The sequence below is a fragment of the Myotis davidii genome, unplaced genomic scaffold, assembly GCF_000327345.1.
Source record: "Myotis davidii unplaced genomic scaffold, ASM32734v1 scaffold419, whole genome shotgun sequence".
NCBI lineage: Eukaryota > Metazoa > Chordata > Mammalia > Chiroptera > Vespertilionidae > Myotis > Myotis davidii.
In genome coordinates, this window is record NW_006294998.1 from 3603448 (window position 1) to 3624813 (window position 21366).

The 21366-nt window shown below is 41.7% G+C and overlaps 1 protein-coding gene across 1 annotated transcript in view; it reads left to right on the forward strand.

Moving 5' to 3' along the window:
- Positions 1-1218: 1218 nt before the first annotated feature.
- The window catches only part of GPC6 (glypican 6), a 1121458-nt gene continuing 1101310 nt past the window's right edge, over positions 1219-21366 (forward strand). The window contains exon 1 of the mRNA XM_006769576.2: positions 1219-2197. Coding sequence (XP_006769639.1) covers positions 2038-2197 — 160 coding nt within the window. The 5' untranslated portion in view covers positions 1219-2037. The remainder of the gene's footprint in view (positions 2198-21366) is intronic.

A 21366-nucleotide genomic window follows, 5' to 3' on the forward strand; every position in this document is an offset into this window, starting at 1 on the left:
TGATGATCAAGAAGAAGATAAGTATGACTGTGATGCTGAAAAAAAAATAGAATGACTTAAATTTCATGAGTCATTCTGGTCATCAACAGAAAAAACAAACAAACCCATCTTCATGCGTGGTTTTACAGATAAGCTCCATGCAATTGGACATTACATTTATAATAATTTCTAAATAATATGCTGGTCTAATATGCATATGGCCACACAAGTGAGTAATCATTATCTTTTTTTGTGGTGTGTGTGTCTTGGATTTAACTATCTTAGTAACTGCAGGAACTTTGGGTTTTAACAGACTTCTGCACAGCAGAATTCAGTGTTCATTAACAGAAAGTCAATGGAAATGAACCAACCCTGAGTTTTTCACTTTTATCCCATTTCACAGAACTTGAGTGTAAGACAGGAAGAAAGTGAACTGATTTTCCACTTGAGAATTCTGTTAACCTGAAAGGAAATGTTAAGTCTACCAGGTGAGATCATTTGGGGAGAGGGAAGGCAGATTTCACTCCTTTCCCCAGTGTCTTCCTTCATGTACCCACCCCATTGACCTCTGCCCTGTGTTTCCCTTTTCTTCTGTGTTCCTGTCTTCCAGTTCGTCCACACTAGAAACCTGAGCCTGATGTTTTGATCTTTATTTTTTAAAATAATTCTTTATTGTTGAAAGTATTATATATGTCCCTCTTTTTCCTCCATTGACTGCCCCCTCCCCCCTCACCCCAGGCCTTCAGCACCCTATTGTCTGTGTCTATGAGTTATGCATACAAGGTCTTTGGTTGATTACCTCCCATCCACCCACCCTCCCCGGCCTTCCTCCTGAGATTCCACACTTTGTTCCATGCTTCCATGTCTCTGAGCATTAATGATTTTTTTGATCCAAAATCATGAAATATTTAAAATTAAAATGGGGGCAAGTTTTGGGCCCAGAAACAAAAAATTAAAAAAATTAAAAACCACTGGTCTCTCATGTGTGCACAAACCGCCCTTAGAAAACAAAAACGAACAAGACAAACAAAACTTAAACAGTGAAAGAGAGTGAGCGTGCTCTGCTATCCAGGGGTTTCCCTATATGTTTATCCCCAGGCTGGCTTTGTGTTTCAGTAGGTCACGAAGATATTAAGAGCAACAATTGAAATTACACTGTCCCTTAACGTCCACAAAAAATATAGTTTAAAACATAGGAGTGAATGACTTAAAATACTGTTTTTCTACCTTTATTACTTATGTCATTAAAGGTAGCATTCGGATCAGTATGAAGGATGTGAAGGGAATGAGAAAACAGGAACGTTCCTTGCCCCCGCCCCCTTTTTTTTTCTCCCACCAAGTAGAAACAGATCCAGTCCGGGTTTTCCGTTCGACTCCGTCTCTGAATTTCGGCTGTGCACTAAGTAGCACGTTTCTCTCTCTCCCCTCCTTTCTCCTTTCCTCTAGCCTCCAGGATCCCTCTCTTCCCATTTCAGGCGGACTCTCTCACAGGCTCCCTCAGCCTGTGTGAAACTGAGGTTTCCTCTGGAACCCGTATATCCCCAACACATACCTCCACGCAGACACATCCCCAAGAACCCCGCGCTCGCACCGACACACACGCGCGCACACACTCGCGCTCGCCCGTCCACCTCCCTCCCGGGAGAGCCGGCGCGCGTCCCCACCTCCGCCGCACACTCCGGCGAGTCGAGCTCGCAGCGCCCTAGGATTCTGCGGCTCGGAACTCGGATCGCGGCTCGGAACCCTCATGGTGGATTTGGAAACATTTCCTTCTCTCTCTCGTTTTGATTGCACCCTTTTCGACCTGGGGGGCTAGAGGAGCCAGGCGGCTGCTCTCCCAGCCAGCCCCGGTTGGCTTGCCATCTCCATCTGGCTTATAAAAGTTTGCTGAGCGCGGTCCAGAGGGCTGCGCTGCTCGTCCCCTCGGCCGGCGGAAGGGGGTGACGCTGGGCAGTAGCGAGGAGTGCGCCGCTGGCTCTGGCGGGCTTTCGGCTCCAGGGGCAAGGTGAAGAGCGCACGGGCCGTGGGGTTGACCGAGCTGGATTTGCATGGTGCACCATGCCTTCTTGGATCGGGGCTGTGATTCTTCCCCTCTCCGGGCTGCTGCTGTCTCTCCCGGCCGGGGCGGATGTGAAGGCTCGGAGCTGCGGCGAGGTCCGCCAGGCGTACAGTGCCAAGGGATTCAGCCTGGCGGACATCCCCTACCAGGAGATCGCAGGTAAGCCCGGGCGCGCGGCCCAGGCGGGCTGCAGCCCTCGGCGGCCGCACGTTTCCCGGGCCGCCCGGCGCCCTCCTCCTCCCCCCTGTTGCTGACTTGTTGGTGTTCACTTTCTGCCAGGCTCTCCGGGCGCCGCGCGGGGTTAGGTGTGCGCCTCCGCCGCCTCATTGTGTGCACACGCGGGAGCGCCCTCCTTCCTCCCTCCCTTCCTCGGCTCTCGCGCCCTGGCGCCCCCTGGCTCGGAGGCTCCCGCCGGCGGGCCGGGGAGCGCGGGACACTCGGGGGTGGCCGCGGCGCGAGGGCAGATCGCTTAGCGGGATGCCCACCCCACGCCTCTCGCTCGGGCAAAACTTGGAAAAACTGCGGCCGCAGTTTGCCCAGCGCCACAGTCTGAGTGGCGCCTTCTCCACTCCCGCCCTCCCGCCGGCGGGGACGGAGAGGCTGAGCGCGCGGTGCCGGGGCGGGGGCGGGCGAGCTGGGGGACCCCCACCAGTGGGACTCGGCCTCCCGACGCCCGCAGTTCCGGGATGGTTTGGGGAGTTCTCTGGCTGCCTGTTTCTGATCTGGGCCGACTTTGCCCTTACGGTTTCTCAGTGCTTCCCCGGTTTCTGTGGGTCACTTGGGGCTGGAGGGGAACCCCAGCCACCCGGCGCGGCGATGGGTCCTGAGCGCGGCCTCGTTCGCCGTCTCTTGGAAGCTGAGCCAACTTAAGCGGGTGCTTCCGTAGTGGATTCATCTCAGGGTCTCCCGATCCAGTGTCCCCTGCGTGCCTGGCCCCGAGCATTATCCCACCGGGGGCTAGAGAGCCCCCGCCCGCTTTCTGGGCGCCGGCGTGCGGGTAGCACTCGGTCTCCACGAACTTGCGCTGCAGCCTGGATGCCTGTTTTCCGGCTCTTACCTCCAACCGAACCCGAGCTTCTCTGGGGCTCTGTGAATGAATCGAGTCCGGGAGAGAGAATCTGGTGGCTGCGAGGGGACTGAGCTGAGAGCGGCAGAGTGGGGCCAGGAGATGCTGGGAGGACGCGGGCTGCTCAAACGGCCGCCGAAGTCCTCGGTGACCTCAGATGGCCAAGTCAAAACGCCGAATTTCCACCAGCTTGTCTGCGTTTTGTCCAATGGAAAGCGTGTTGCAGAGAATCTCATAACATTTTCGCTATCTAGTGGAATTGCTCTTTTATTAGGGTTGATCTACAAACCCTACACGTGAGAGTTTTTATTTATGCTGAAATAACACATTTATATGAATTTAGGCATTAAAAAATAGCCCATACTTCATGCTCACGGAGAGTGTTATATACAGAGAGCCTTTTCCAATTCTGAACCAGACACCGCCAGCCTCTGGTGAGTGGAAGGCGGAACCTGTGGTGAATTGTAAGACTTCTTTTCTACCCCGTCACTTCTCCCTTTCCCAGAACTCCTTAATTTGCTAATCAGTGAATAGAGGCCGGCGGCCCCTACTGCTCCTTAAGTTTCTCAACTCTCCTTTCCCTTTTGTCTACTGTTATTTCATTCTTTTTAATTAATTGATAAGGATCAGCTTTGCTACCCCCTTCCCCCCCTTCCTCCACAAATCTCAGAGAATTCAACTTTTAAAAGGTTTGTAGTATGGGTGACTTCTTTTAGGAACTTTTTCTCTAATCTGGGCTTTTTTCAAACTGTATCTTTTAAACACATACATTTCCCCAACATGATTTCAGATAAGATATCTCAAAGAGGAAAACTGTGAAGTATTTTTAAACTGCTTCAGTATTCTGAAGGACAGTTCGTGATGCAAATCTCCTTAATATCAAGGTGCAGGTGAAGGTGTTTAGTGTAAAGATTTCTGTCTGTCATTATTTACTTTCCTGAGAACATTTGCTGGAGTTAAATAAATCCTTCAGTATATTTTTAACTAGTCTTTCCCCCCCACCGCTTTTCCCCTCCATCCCTTGACAATTACAGTGCTTGCTAATAGCTCTGCATTTCTAAAATGAGTGTACTTTGTTAAAACTCACTTTCTAGGACTAAGACTACTATTTACTTGAAATTATCAAGGTACAGGTCACTGTGGAACAAGTGAATTATAAGATAATTATATACTAAGGACATACTTCTTTCTCAAAACAAACTTTACTCGGTACTACCTATTGCTGTTGAATTTATCACTTAGGAAATATGTCCGTTTATTAAATGAACACACTCTTCCTCTCCTCCCCAGTTCCTCATAAAATTTACATTTCATCGTCCGGTGGTGATCCTTTCTTCCAACTCCTTTCCATCCTGTGCCTTGTTTGGACTTTTAATGGTTTGCTTGAGAAAAGGCATATGCCATTTGTTTGCCAGGGAACATGCATTTAAAGGAACCGCTGTTCAGAATTTAGATTCATGAGATCTGTTTCTAATTGAAAGCCATTTGCAGGTAGCTTGCCTGGTTTTTAAAAAAAAAAGTAATGAGGACATTATGTTTCATCACAACATTATTAAGAACTCACAATTGTGAAATAATGTTGCCCTTTTCTATGCTAAGATAAAAGGGAGTTCTTCCAACTCAACAGATGAGGGACTGTGATGGGTAATATATAAAGTTACCCTCTCAGAGAGTGCTTGGGAGGGAGGAGGCTGTCAGGGGGCAGTTTGTACCATTAATCTTCACTCAGCCTTGATTTTAAAGCATCCCAGGCAGATCAGATGGACTATCTGTCCTGGTTTGAAAGACCTCCAAGGGGGCAGGCTCTTAAGCCTCTCTCAGTAATCCATTCTAATACCTAGTCATGCTTGTGGTACCAAAATGTTTCCAGATATCTAGCCAAAAGCCTTCACAGTGTGCTTGCTTATTTTCTCTTGTTCTGTCTTCTAGGAAGATATTGAGCAGGGGATCATCAAGTTCTTTGTAGGGACTGTTACTCTGATCAAAGGTCAGTGTGAAACATCCCAGTCTTTCTTTGAGCACCAGTAATATTATCTCATTTTCCAACCTGACTCATCTTGATGGCTCTGAACTGCTAAAGGAACTCCACAGCTGAAAAGAGCATCCGCTTAAAAGTCTGGGCAATTCAGGAAATGTTGTTTGAGGCTCACTGTGCCATTCTTTTATGATTTGAGCATTCTTGGAGTTATTTATTGTAATACTGTGTAGCTGGCTAATGGTACTTACTAGCCTACATGCTCAATTTTTTCATTAATTATCAGATGCAACTATATTTAGCAATCCCATATATGGAAATTTATGTGTACCCAGCACCTATTTGAAAACATTACCAATTTTTAAACATTGAATAAATATTGCCTTACCTGCTCCTTCTAGTAACTTAAAAGGTTATTATTATTATTATCATTATTTACGTTTCCCAGATGAAAGGACTGAGCAACAGACAAACTTTAATAATTAATTTGCCCAAGGATGAGAAAGTGAGGAGGCTAGAATTCGAATCCAGGCACTTGGTTCCATAGACTAAACCATGGCCAATACGTTTCTGTATTTGTTGAATGAATGCATTGTAAAATCAGTTTTTTCCTCACCAAATATTGTATAAAGCGTGGTATTATCAATCACCATATATATTCCCTCAGTTCATGGTGAATATTTTTTATTTATTTGCAAAATCTACAATTTTCAAAATCACTTTGACTTTGGATTTCTGTTCTCAGGAATTGACCACACTGCCACCACTAAATTGTCCCTTTATTTATGCATAGTCCCTGTCATTTTATTTTATTTATTTATTTTTTTAAAATATATTTTATTGATTTTTTACAGAGAGGAAGGGAGAGGAATAGAGAGTTAGAAACATGGATGAGAGAGAAACATCGATCAGCTGCCTCTTGCACATCTCCCACCGGGAATGTGCCCGCAACCCAGGTACATGCCCTTCACCGGAATCGAACCCGGGACCCTTCAGTCCGCAGGCTGACGCTCTATCCACAGAGCCAAACCGGTTTCGGCGTCCCTGTCATTTTAGTTGTATAGATGTGGTTACATAAAAGGTAGAATCTAAAGAACTTCTGTTTTGTTTTGTTGTTTCCAATAGACCAGGTTCATTGGAATATTGGGTTAGTCCCACAAACCTTGCAATAGGAAGCTATCATGGGGATAAAGGGAGAAGGACAGTTTCTTCAAATTAGGAAAAAAAAATATAACTAACAGTATTAGTTCTCAGTATTAACTTTGCCTCCTTTTCTGTCTCCGGTATTTTGAGAGTTGGACTACAGCTGGATATTTAAAAAGGTATTAAGAAGAGACAGACTCATAGAAACAGAGAACAGACTGATGGGTGCCAGAGGGGAGGGCGGTTGGGGGACTGGGAGGAAAAGGTGAAGGGGTTGAGAAATACAAATTGGCAGTTGCACAATACTCATGGGGATATAAAGTACGGCATTGTGAATATAGTCAGTAACATTGTAATAACTGTATGGTGCCAGATGGGTTCTGGGAATATTGGGGAGACCACTTTGTAAAGCATATGGTTGTCTAACGACTATTCTATACACCTGACATTGAAACAAAATAATATTGAATGTAAACTGTAATTGAAAAAAAATTTAAAAAGAAAGTATTAAACTTTTTTTCATCTCTTTGATAGTAATTTATCTAAAAAAATAAAAAAATCTACCCCAAAGTCTAAAATTTAAAAAAAACTATAGAACATTCTCTTATACTCTGCTAGTTGACTGGAAACTTTTTGGTTTCAAATTTGAGAAGATGTAATTCTCCCCTTTACCTGGCCTTGGTTCAGTAGTCCTTTTCTTTCATAGGTAGGCTTCCCAAGGAACCTGTCCTCCCTTCCTCTGCTCCCCCAGCAAACTAACTTACTTAATGTGTTTGCCATCAGCACAAGTATTTTTTTCAGTTTGCATGCAGATATCACCTTAATATAAATGGAAAAACAGTGTTTGGTAACTCTTTAAAGACATGTTAAATTTCCTAGCTGGGGATACATTATTTAATTTCCATTTATCTACCTGCTGCACTAATCTCTGATTTCCTTTCCCTCCATTTAGTTGGCTGATATCTTTAAAATCATCTCAAAGTGTGAGGTATAAAAGGGTTAGCTGAACTTCAATTTTTTTGTTACTGATTTGTCAAGTCACTAGATTTCTAAAAGAATCACATTAATTACGGGTATCAAAGCAATCTAAAATATGGACTGTTAGGAGTGCCACTTGTTAATCTCTTGATTTGGGAATTAATTTTAGCCTGATCCTTGTGAACAGAGATATCTTAGATGATTTAATTAAAGGATAATACATCATCACTGGGAAAAAGAGTTCATTTGAGTTGATCGATATACTCTTTTACAAAAAACTCACATTTTTTTTTCTTTATTGTTGAAAGTATTATATATGTTCCCCTTGTTCCCCCTTCACCCCTTCTAGCCCACTCAGCCCCCCTGCCCCTGGCCTTCACCACACTATGTCTATGTCCATGGGTTATGCATATATGCATATAAGTTCTTTGGTTGATCTCTTCCCACCACCCTGCCTTCCCTCTGAGATTGGACAGTGTATTTCATACTTCTAAGTCTCTAGATCTGTTTTGTTCATGAGTTTATTTGTCCTTTAGATTCCACATATGAGTGAGATTATGTGATACTTGTCTTTTTCTGACTGGCTTATTTCGCTTAGCATAATATTCTCCAGGTCCCTTCATGCTGTCTCAAAGGGTAAGAGATCCTTCCTATTTACTGCTGCGTAGTATTCCATTGTGTGAATGTACCACAGCTATTTTATCCATTCATATACTGATTGGTACTTGGGCTGTTTACAGATTTTAGCTATTGTAAATTGTACTGATGTGAACATAGGGGTGCATACATTCTTTCTGATTGTTGTTTGGGGTTTATTAGGTTATATTCCTAGAAGTGAGATCACTGGGTCAAATGGCAGTTCCATGTTTAATTTTTGAGGAAATCCATACTGTTTTTCATAATGGCTGCACCAGTCTGCATTCCCACCTGCAGTGTAATACGGTTCCCTTTTCTCCACATCCTCACCAGCACTTGTCATTTGTTGATGGTAGCCATTCTGATAGGTGATACCTCACTGTTTTAATTAGCATCTCTCCAATGATCAGTTACTTTGAAAATTTTTTCATATGTAGTGTGGCCATCTGTATGTCCACTTTGGAGAAGTGTCTATTTTGGTCTTTTGCCCATTTTTTTATTGGATTGTTTGTCTTCCTTTTGTTAAGTTGTATGGGTTCCTTATGCATATATTTTGGATATGAACCCTTTATCAGATGTATCATTGCCAAATATGTTCTCCCATACAGTGGCTCCCTTTTTATTTTGTTGATGGTTTCTTTTGCTGTGCAGAAGCCTTTTATTTTGATGTAGTCCCATTTGTTTATTTTCTCCTTTGTTTCCTTTGCCCTAGGCTATGTATCGGTATACATATTGCTATGAGGGATGTCTGAGATTTTGCTGCCTATGATTTCTAGGATTTTTATGGTTTCATCTGTTATATTTAAGTCTTTTATCCACTTTGGGTTTATTCTTGTGTATGGTGTAAGTTGATGGTCTAGTTTCATTTTTTTTTTTTTTTGCATGTATTTGTCCAGTTTTACCAACACCATGTATTGACAAAACTGGCTTGAGTCCATTATATGCTCTTGCCTCCTTTGTCTGGTATTTTAATAGGGATTGCGTTGAATCTATGGATTGCTTTGGGTAGTATGGACATTTTAATGAAGTTAATTCTACCAATCCACGAACATGGCATATTCTTCCACTTGTTTATCTCTTCCTCTATCTCTTTTTGCAACACCTGCAGTTTTCTGAGTGCAAGTCTCTAACCTCCTTTATTTATTTATTTTTTAAATATATTTTATCCTGCAGTTTTCTGAGTGCAAGTCTGTAACCTCCTTTATTTATTTATTTTTTTAATATATTTTATTGATTTTTTACAGAGAGGAAGGGAGAGAGATAGAGAGCCAGAAACATCGATGAGAGAGAAACATCGATTAGCTGCCTCCTGCACATCTCCTACTGGGGATGTGCCCGCAACCCAGGTACATGCCCTTGCCCGGAATCGAACCTGGGGCCCTTCAGTCCGCAGACCGACTCTCTATCCACTGAGCCAAACCGGTTTCAGCTGTAACCTCCTTTATTAAGTTTACTCCTAAATATCTTAATTTTTTTGTTGCAAAAACTCACATCTTTAAATTGCACCACATGTTAATAGCTTGTGCATGGAAATGGTGGTCACTATCAAAAGTGATTTCAAATATACAGCATTATGTCCTTTAAAATATTGTAGTGTACACATTGCATCATAATTTATGTAAGAGCGTGACCAGTGGTCTTATATAATTATGGGCCAGTTTTATGAACACTTAAAAAATTCCAAATGATTAAGTCCTTTTAAACCAAAGCGACCTACCATTCAGTCTCTAGATTTGTATAGAAGTATGAGTTTAGGTTAAACATTGTAGTAAAAGATTTGTTGATAAAATAAGTAACATTATAAGATTGTTTTTTTTTCTCCCCTTAATTCTCATCTTTCAAAAGACTTTTAGCAATGCCAGTAAGGTGACTTAGAGTTGTCTTGCCAATATAAACAGAATACTTAATATTCATTTAAACTTGGTGCTTATATCCCTTTACAGACCAAATTCTTCTCTCTTAAATTCTTTAGCTGGCACATAATTTGACTTTAAATGGTGTCATAGATTTCCCCAGCAGAATTCATTTTTTCATTGATATACATGATACTATTTGAAAGTCTAATAGACTCCTTGGGATGGCATATTTATAAATAAAGGGTTTCATAGTGGCAAGTCTTAGGTAAAGGTTTAAAAATTCTAATAAACCTGGATAGAAATATTTAAGAGTTTTGAATAAACCTGGATGAAAAATATTTTTAAGCAAATGTACCACTTAGTAACAAAGACAAATAGAAATGTGATTCCACATTTACACATTATCCAGGTTAATTATTTTTCTAACCTATTCTTGATTTCCTTTAGGCATTTTTTTTTTTTTTGCATTCATCCAATAAATATTTCTTGTTTACCTACTATGTGTAAGTCACTGTGCCAGGTGCTGGATACAGGACTCCTGGGAACTTTAACCCAAGAAGGGAAGCAGAAAATAAGGGCACCATTTACAGCGAATGGCTGAGATAAAGTGCACAGCACTGGGGTACCTGGCACTGTGAAAGCATTCAATAGGAGCGTTTGATCTCATCACAGGGTTATGGAAATGCTTCCTTGAGAAAGAGCAATGCGAAGTCTGTAAGGAAAGGGGATAGTGGAGGGTATGCTCATTTGCCCATGTGATAAGAAGACTCTGAAAGCATGAGAGAAATTCCAGAACCTGGAGGAAACAGTTAGTGAATGGAGAACGGGCTGAGAGAGGAACAGGAGAAGCAGAGCCGGAGGACCAGGCTAATGACCAGGTACCTGATCCAAAGATGACCCATGCATATGGGCCCTATGTTTACTTTTTCGCTATAGGCATGGGCCCTTAGTTCTGTAGCCTATGGGTGGTACTAAATTAATGTCTTTATACATCTAGTTGTTTTAAACATAGCCCAGAGAAGCATATGCATTTAAAAAAAATATGTTTTTATTGATTTTAGAGAGAGAGAGGAAGGGAGAGGGAGAGAAAGAGAAACATCGATCAGTTACGCACCCTGACCAGGGCTTGAACCTGAAACCTGGGTACGTGTCATGACCAGGAATCAAACTGGCAACCTTTCAGTGCACGGGGACAACGTTCAACCAGCTGTGCCACACAGGCCAGGGCAAGAAGCATATTTTTCGTTATTTAGAGGCTCCCTGTTTTGTGTGCCCCAGAACTGCAGCCAACATCTACTAGCCAGGTATATAAGACAAACCTGGGGCCTGTAAAAGACTCCAAGCCGATACTGCTCTCCACACCCTAGGGCTGAGCAACAGTGCTTAATCTCCCTCTTCCCTCTAACCTGGAGTTCCCTTAATCTCTTCCCCTTCCTGGTAGTAGCCCCTCTGTTATCTCTGGAATGGCTCGTGCTGTGAGGGGTATCCCCTCATATGCCATCAGTCAGTTACACCCAAATAAAGGTCCTTGGGTCGGACTGTCATCTCCTGGTTCTGTCTCTTTCCTTGATCAGCCCTGAAATCCCTAGAATTCACTACAATGACGTTGGTCTTGAGCCTAGGGCAGTGAGAAGCTGGTGAGGAATTGTTCTAGTCAGGATTGGACATGGTTTTGAATGTTACTTTGGTTGCTTTGTAGAGAATGGATCAGGGGGAATTAAAAGCAGATACAGGGAGAGAAGGAGATGTTAACTTTGAACTAGAGTGGTGACTGGAAATGAAATGAAGTAGAGGGATTCAAGAAACATTTAGGAGGTGAAGTGGAGACCACCAGAAGACTATTAATCAAGCACAAGTTATTCATTGAGCATCTACTATGTGATTGACAATAAATAGAGAGGGGTGTGTGTGTATGTGAAAGAGAGAGATTGAGAGAAAGAAGCAAGTGTCCCAGAAATATTCATTGAGTTTATAAATACTTTGATGTAGTTTATGTGTGCTTTTTAATGGAAACTACACTTAACATCATAAAACTTGCAGAGGACTTAAGGACAGTATGGCTGGGAGAAAGGAATTTCCCAAATAGGGTGTGTGTGTGAATTGTTAGCTCCCAGAAGGCATAGAATTGTCAAAATGTATGTAATCAGCTAGTCAAAGTTCTTTGTCCTGTGGCAGCGTAAAAAACAATCTTAAAATTAAATTGTTACACCATTTTCCAAGATTTAAACAATGCTGTGTTCATGACATAAGTACCAAATATCATTGCTGATTCTAATGATAAAAATCACAGAATAAAGTAGTTTCTATGACCTTGCTGAAAGCAGAAGGTAAAATTTAATTGGGACTATGTTTGTCAGGGTTCTCCAGAGAAACAGAACCAATAGGATATATTTCTGCATCTGTCTCAAGATATAGATATAAGAGGAGATTTGTTATAGAAATTGACTCCCAAGATTATGGAGGCCAGGATGTTCCATGATCAGCTGTCTGTAAGCTGGAGACCCAGGAAAGTAGTGGTATAATTCAGTCCTCTAAAGCCGAAGGCCTGAGAACAGAGTGGGGAAGGGGCACTGATACAGTGAGGCCTTGACTTACGAGTTTAATTCGTTCCGTGACAGAGCTCGTAACTCAAATTACTCCTATGTCAAATCATAAAATGAATGAGTGAGACACGTAATGCTGGGCTGATGTTGTGGCATTCACTGTGATGTTCGCTGCGGCAACTAGTGGGGTATCTGAAGCTGGCTGGTAACCCGAACCAAATCATAAAATGAATGAGTAAGACACGTAATGCTGGGCTGATGTTGTGGCATTCACTGTGATGTTCGCTGCGGCAACTAGTGGGGTATCTGAAGCTGGCTGGTAACCCGAATTTTAGCTCGCAACTCAAAGCAAAAAATGGGCCGAGAGACGGCTTGTATCTCGAAAAACTCGTTAGTCGGGACACTCGTAAGTCAAGGCCCCACTGTATAAGTCTTGGAGTCCAAGGCCTGAGAACCAGGACCTCTCATGCTCCAAGGTAGGGAAGAAGGGACATCTGAGCTCTGGAAGAGAGAGAGGGAATTCCTCATCTTTTGTCTTTTTGTTCTATTTGAGTCCCCAATGGATTGGATTATGCATACCCAGATTGGTCACTAATAATACTGAATCAAATGGTAATATCTTCCAGAAACATCCTCTCTCACACACACCCAGAAATAATGTTTTACCAGCTATCTAGGCAATCCTTAGGCAAATCAGATTAACACATAAAATTATCCATGACAGGAACCTTGAAGCATGGGTAACATTTGACAAAAGGGCATCTAGGAAGAAGGCATTCTTGGTGGGTTACAAGTGTGAGCAAAATAGTGCATGTGGAGGATAGTACAGTACAGAAAGGGGTCTATTAAGAACTTGAGAGAACAGAGAGTGGACTTCTGATGGGCCTTGAAAATCCTTGCTTTTATACGGTAGAAAGTAGGTCATCATCCTAGGTTCTTGGCAGTGAAGTGATATGATGAAAGTTTTGGTTTGGATTGGTCAAACACTACAAACAGGATGAAAAAGAAGGCAAATCTTGAAAGGCCCAGGGTGAGAGGAGGAAAGCCGGGGAGCTGTTTTAGACACTAAAGCGTCAGATGCTGAGGGCCCACGTGAGAATGAGAGGAGAGAGGAAGGAGTGAATGAGTTCATCAGAGAAGAAAGAGGCCAAATTGAAAGGGAAAAACTTCTATCTAGAATTTTCAGTAAGAGAGTTTAATGAAGACAAGATATTAAACTCTTGCCTGAAATAATTGGTGTCACTGAAGATACTTTTGGCAGCGGGTCACAGAAAATGCTGAAGCAACTGGCTTACGTATTCAGGGAAAGCCATTATTTCACATAAGAAGTCCCAGCATAGAGCAGCTCTAGGAGCAAGGAAGTGGGAAGTGGGAAGTTAGCAGTATCATCAGGGTCCCAGGTTCTCTGTATCTTTCAGCCCTGAGACCCGCATTCTACCAGGTCAGCTCCATTACGGAAACAAGGTGCCTGCCGGAGTACCAAGAGTCAGATTCTTGTTATAACGGCCAGAGGCACAAAAAGAGATGATTTCTTGTGTGTGTCTTCACCGGGGAGGCAGACTACCCTCACAAGTGCTGCAGATTTACTCACCTTTCTCATTCTAGAATTGCTTCCTGTGCCCGTGCCTGGAAGAGGAAGGAAAGGGACCATGGCCTTTGACCTGGGCCAGTCATAGTTACATCCTCACACAAGCACTGCTGTCCACCTTCCTCGAGTGTATGGCCGCTGAATTGCTTGGTTAATCTTCATAAGAATACCAAAGAATTGAGGGGTACTGGAACATTTGAGAGAAACTATGCACCCTGTCTGACTTCATTAGGCGTTTGGCGTCATTGCTTTAGTCCAGTGTTTCTCACCTCTGGTCAGTGGTGAACCTATAAATGTTTAACACTTGGCTCTCAGGGGGCAGGAATTCGGGAGACCTGAGTGTAGCCTTTGCCAATGTCTGTGGTATAAATTTTCCCACCATGACTGATTTTAAGCTAGTAATTTAACAACCAGCTCACAAAATTTCTGAAAATTTAACAATTGGTCCTTTCCAGTTGGAAACAGCCAGGGCTATCCTGGAATCATGAGAGATGTTAAAAAAAAAAAAAAAAAGCCAGCCTATACTTGGGCTTCATCTTCAGATATTCTGATTTAATTGACCTGGGACTGGACAGTCTCCTTTCTGTCTTCTCTCCCCACTTTCCTGCTTGTCTTCATATGTATGCATTCCCCAAGTAATTCTGATGCGCATCATGGAAGAGAACCAGTGATCTGGAGCTGAAGTTCATAGACCTCATTATGCTTCAGATTCACTGGAGGGCTTGTTAGACACAGATGCCTGGGCCCTGCTCCCAAAGTTTCTGATTCAGTAGTTCTGGAGGAGGGCCTGTGCTTTGCGTTCTGACAAGTTCCTAAGTGATGTTGATGCTGTTGGTCCAGGCACCTTCCTTCCAGTCTCTAGGGGCCTTTGAGACTCTAGGTGCATTCATTGTAGTTTTAAATACAGGTGTTTGTCAAGTAGACAGTCAAATCTGGGCAATGACCTTGTGTTATTTTTCACCTTGATCTTGGGTAAGAATCTGCACTGAGAAAGTGTTGCTACAACGAATTGTACCCCTGATCTCCTCAGACCTTCTTTCAAATGTTTACATCGGCCACTAGGGGGACTAAGAGAAAGATGGATTGAATCAATTCGATTCATAATTACCTAGGCTTGGAACAAAGGGGCCTAAGCCAGCTGCCAAGGGTACATCTGCAGTAGGAGAGAACTTAAGCATTGTGGAAAACATTTTTTCTTTCACTGTCAAAACCCTATTATTCATTGGTAATATCTCAGGCTTTCTATGGTTACATAGGACTTACTATTTTTTGTCCTTTTTAGAAGGTTTTTGACTAGGGGCAATTCTATCCCCTACCCCTTCTTTGAGCTGTTTTTCATACAATAGCCTCCTAAGTGCAGATGTAGCCATTTTTTCCTCCCCTGATCTCTAGACTCTTCTGCAAAGAGACTACATTTACTATAGCTGATCATTTTATACTCATTTAATTAAAGATGTAGCATAATACATTCTGGGTATGCACAACTGTGACCTGTAGGCTTTATTTGCTAGTCTGTTTGCACCTTATTTGAGTTCTTGGATTTCTTGAAAAATGGGCTTGCTTTCTTTGGGCCCCCAGGACAGCTGGGATTAGCAGGGTCAGAGCTCCTGAGCTGAAAAAAGGGAACGATCCACAGGTATTTCCTCTTAAAGGTCATATATATATATATATATATATTTTTTTTTTCAAATATATATTTATACATATTTATGTGTGTGTGTGTGTGTGTGTGTGTGTGTGTGTGTGTGTGTATATAAATATAAAAAGTGTGTGAGCTGAATTCATGGGCACTACTGTTTAGAATGAGATTAAAGTATCGCTAGTAGATTCAAAGATGAACATTAAGTAAACACGGTGATAAATTTTTTTAAAGAAAGCACTTTGAAGTCTTCAGAAAAAGATGAATAACTTTCAATTATTATTTTCTTAATGGGTCAGAATAGCTCCAAGTCAATAGCAGTTTCAAAATCAACTTGAAAAAAGCCACCATGCATGCTTTTATATATTATGGAATGGCAGGCATTAGCTTTTCCCTGAAAAAAATAAAAAAAAAAATATATATATATATTGCTCTTTAGCTGTTTGCTTTTACCATTTTATTCCAAATCCCAACAATTGGGAGCTTTAAAAACTTTAAAAAATGGTAAACTTTAAAATAGCTGATTTTCTTTCTTTCTTTCTTTTTTTTAAAAAGCAAAAACTTTAACAAATGTTTTTAAATGATCTTTGATATAGTGAGAGCTCTAATTTGAAACAAAGAATTTGTAATTCTGAAATATTAATAATCTGGAAGTGCAGGATTCCTGAACACTCCTACTGGATCTACTGCAGCTTCTTTCCTAGCTATGTATTTGCATCCTACCAAGGGACCATAGTATACTGTTACTTTTACATTATCAAGTGCTAATGTGTGAAAGGCTTTTATTGTGTTTTTACTGCTCATTTGATTAAGTGGTATCTTATTCAATATTCTCTCACTGAGTTGGGGGTATTCAGACACCAGGAGGTCAAGTACTATGTTAAAAGCTCAGGCCAATCTTTTTATATGGCTGCAATAAAGAATATATTCATTTTACTTATATTACCACCTGGCTCTCATAAAAGGTCAGTTTCAATTGAATATAAAATAGGTTGCAAATGGCAAATCTTATGTCATCAACAACAAAATTATTATATGTGATTGCTTTTCAATTGCTACCTTCCCCTCTTTTTTTTTTTCCAAAAAAAAAATAACTTGGAGATTTCTTAATATCAGAGATCATCATGAGGCACTTTGTAGACATGAAATTGTATAAATCCAAGCTTTTCTATTTTAGGCAAGAAAATATGTATAGGATAAACCATTTACATTCCAGTCGAAAGAACAAGTTAGGTGCTTAAGTTAGTTATTCACAGCAAAAAACCATGAAACTATACTTTTTCATTTTGTACTTATCTTAATTTAACAAATTCACTTTGAATCAATTTCTCAGCCTAGGTTATTGATGCAAAGATAAATAATTTAATATTGCAAGAAGTTACATGCATAAACATAAGCCAATTGCTATGATTTAAGAGTGGCAATTTATTCTTATCCAGACCATGCTTACTAAATTATACAAAGCTTTTCAGTTTAGCAAAGGGTTTACTATATGTAGAAATATAGATTATAATAATCTTAACTCTGTGTTGTAACCAAGGTTGTTTTTTACAACAGGAATAACCATTTCTCATAGCTGAAAAAACCTATACCGCATTTAAAAATGAATCTTAATCTCGATAGCCGTTCGTTTATACAGTCCAACTCTTGACAGAACCATGGTTTTTCCTCTGAAATATTTATTTTCAAAAGTATGACCTTGTATTTGCAAAAAGTTTTTAAAATGCTGTATGTTTTGAAAGGCTTTGAAGAGGTATTATTTTGTGGGGGGAAAAAGAGCCTATCTCACAATTACTATCATCAGGAAACATAGAAGAAGGAATACAAATAAGCAAGAGCAGACTTTTCCCAGAGTGACTTTTCCTAAAGCTATCTTCATTCAGAGTGACAATTCCGATTTTAACCTAATTAAGCGTTAGAGAGCGTCAGTGTCCCGAGAGATAAGCCTGCAGGTTCCTGGAAGTCCCAGGTCTGCTCCTTCCCTCCCAGGCACTGCCTGGGAGCTGCTGTCTGGGACTCGGGGAAGGTGCCACGGATGCCCAGAAGGAGGCTCCGCTGTGCAGCGCCAGCCCGCCAGCCGGTAGGTGCACCACCTTTAGCCACATTTCACCCTGGTTACTGTGGAATTGATTTTCACGGCTCATGACAGAAGCTGTTTTCAGCCCTTGAAAAGGAAGTGGCTGGGGCTGATACTCCTCACACAAACAGCAAATTGGTCCATGGCTTTCATAGCATTCGAGGTCTGTTACCTTAAGGTTCTAATGGCCTTTTAACAGTGTTTCCAGCTGAGCAGCAGATGTAAAGGATACTGAACATTGAAAGCACTGTTCTTTTTTTTCCCCCTTCCCTGAAAGAATCATTTTTTTTTTACAGACATTGTACTAACACCACATCCTAGGACCCATTCAGTGGCATGTGAGTTTTGAAAAACTGAACCAAATCTCAGATAAATATGAAGTACTGTCAGTACCATAAATCTGTCACTTGATTGGGCTGCGTGTGCCATGTTACAGCCCATCAGGACCCGGGATTATGACACCATTAGTAGTGACCCCACTTGGTAATATTTCAGCAGGGAGAAAAGTAATTAATAGAACCCCAGGAAGCCTGTAAAACACCTTCCACTTTAAGTGGATTCATTTTAATCCTAACTGTTGCAGGGTATTTCTGACACCACTACATTCAACTTCTAGAATAATATCCAGTCTACTTCTGGTTTCGCTGTCCGTTGTTCTGAGTGTCAGCTTTGACCTTCTGTTGGTCAGGGTGTGACATGTTTCCCCAACAGGCAGCTAAGCTCTTCCAGCACGTGAAGCGAAGGGCCTTTAAACTAAGCTTTTGTCTGTTGAAGAAGGTTGGTGTTTCAGCCTTGTGGACTTTTGGGGGGAAAAGTGAAACATAACCAAACACCACTTGTCGAATTGGTTGCTTTTTTTATTTTATTTTTTTTAACAAAATTAGAGAAACAGTGTGTCTTTTGATTTCACTTCGGTTCCAGCCACTGCTTCATATTTCAAGTTTCCAGTGGTAACTAGACGAGGTAAGAGAAAAACAGCCCTGCGGGTGAGTCATCAGTCCTCCCTCCAGGAACTCGCCTCTTTTACAAGCTTTTGGGAGGCCCTTTAGAAGTGTGAACGGCCACCATTTGTATTGGGCCATGCTGAAAATATGCACAGACTGCAACTTCCATGTGAAAAGGCACGCAGTTCCCCCTCCCTCCTTTTCCGGTTTTCTTCTTCCTCTTCCCTCTCTCCTTCACTCACACAGCCTACCTGGTTTTGGGTAACAAGAAGAAAGAATAGTGTGATGGAATTTATCATTCAGCTGAGTTCTTGCAGGTAACAGTGACGCCCGTGGGGTCTTGTCTTTGGTGTCCTGAGTATGCAAGACTGGCCTTGACTCTTGGCTCTACTGCTTAGCCTTTTTTAACACCTTTCTGTGCCTCAGTTTTTTTTTTTTGTTGTTGTTGTTTAAATTTGCACACAGAGATAAGAACAGTCTTTACATCTCATATTGTGATTGTATTAAATGAGTTAACATGTACAAAGCTCTTAAAATAGAGCCTGACATAGTATAAAGGCTATACACATGTTTGTTAAATAATAAATACAGGTCACAAATCGATCTCTTGATGGGGTGGGGAGTGACAGGGGAATGACTCTTCTTGGGAAAAGGGAAAGGGTGAGTTTCCTTGGGCTTCTTCCATCTCCAGGGCCCTGCTGGCCCACCTGGCTGATGTCTGGGGTTGGTGTGCTTTGTGATCTGATCTTGTGCAACTTGGGAGGGACCTGCTGGGCCCCTTTCCTGGAGTGTTCACCATCTCATTGGTCTTTCTGGCCCTGTAGGCCTCCTGAATCCCTGGCTTGTCCTCCCCCTGTCCCCTGGCCCACCTGTAACCTTGATCACTTGTTATGGTACAACCATGGCAAGCTGCTTCCTGCTATTCCCTAGGAGGGCTCCCTAGAGCCAGACCTGTGTCCCCCAGTGTGGGGGTCGCCCTCACTCTGAGCACTCTGCACCTCCAGGTTGACTCTAAGATCTTTGCCAGGTAGCCCATCAGGCAGTCTCTTCACAGATTCCCATATCCCTCTTCTCGTTGGCTTTTCTGTATTGATGTAAAGCTCAGAGAGGAGAAACTGGGAAACTGGGGGGACCATGACCTTCCCTTCACCTCCCTTCTTCCCATGGACCCCTGGGGCAGGGATGGGTTTGCTACCTTTTCTCTTTGTAGCTGGACCTCAAGCCCTTCAGTCAGGACTGGAGATGATTGTCTCCTAAAGAGGTCAGGTGACACCTGACACCCATGCCTTTGGGGGTGGAAGCCTGTGAGAAAACAATGAATTAAGGGCGAACAAAATGAAGTCAGTTAAGTATTTGTAAGATAGCATCCCTGTTACATGTGCAGTGTGAAAGCCTCTGAAGAATCTCTCAAACATCAAGTGAACTGGGAATAATACAAATTCTTTATGTTAATGGGAATCTTTGAGCTTCTTGGCCGATGGTTTTATATAGAAGCAAAATAATTTAATTCCTTGTTATGTGCTTATTAATTGGTTATTTTCAAGTTTTCTTATCTCTTTGAATCCTGGTTTTCTTATCTATATAAAAGAGCAATAACATTGCCTGGCTCATGATAATTTTCTTTCTTTTTTTTTTTTAGGATTAAATGTTATAGTGCATGTGAATAGTCTGATAGAGAGAAGTCTCCAGCAAATGTTATTTCCTTATTCCCCCCAATTTCTTCCTGAAACATGTATCATGATGAGAAATCTTCCTATTTCTTATTCAGAAGAGGAGAGAAGCCTAGTAGGCTATAATCTCCACTCTAAGATTTAGTCATTTTTAATTTCCTTTTATGATAAGCTTCTAAGAGAGAAGCTGTAATAGAACATTAAAAGGTGATCTTTGAAATGCTGTTAAATGTCAAATAGCAAATCTTTTAAAAAACATTTACTTTCTCTTCTTTTTGGTCTTCTTGGCAATGGCTTTGAAATTTCCCTTTCATGTCACCCTCACAGGTTAGATTCTGTTGTACACACTTGCCAGCAGAGTGATATATTTGACAAATTGCTTTGGTTATTTTAATTTGCTTAAAGCAGTGATTCTCACACTTGAGTAGTCATCAGAATCACCCAGAAGACTTGTTCAGATGTGGGTCCCACTTTGGGAGTTTTTGATTTAGTAGATCCCAGATGATGCTGATGCTAATGGTCCCTAGTCCACACTTTGAGAACCGCTACTTAAAGTTCAAGCTTAAACTATCAATGGCTTGACAATAAATTTCAGCCTTGGTTTGACATTTGAAAACTCAAACTATCTAACTTATTTCCAAGCCTCTTCTTTTAGACTTTCTGTCTGATAAAACCTTTTCACCAATCTTTCTTTTACTTTTTAAAATTCTTATTTTTATTTATTGATTTAGACAGAAGGAGGGAAGGAGGGGGAGAGACAAAGAGAGAGAGAGAGATCAATTCGTTATTCCGCTTATTTGTGCATTCATTGGTTGATGCTTGCATGTGCCCTGACCTAGATTCCACAGCCTGGAGTATCCAGATGATGCTCTATCCACTGAACCACCTGGCCCGAGCCTAAACTTTTCTTTCTGTGTCTCATTTTATTTGCTAACACTCAGAACAATGCTTGGTCTGTCCTCCCCACGTTTTCCCACCAAGTAAAATCCAATTTGGCTCGAATTTTCATTCATGAATTTGTCCTAGGCTACCTAGTCCATATTTTCTCCTTCTTTGCCAAGCTTTGTCTATTCATGTGGTAAGTAATCACATTCCATCTCCTCAGGGCTCTTCCTTAGACTGTCTTGAGTCATTTAACATGACTCCTTTAATTATGTTCCCCAAATTTGCCTCTTGGATAGCTGAGGGCACTTTAAAACATATTTGTTCTCCT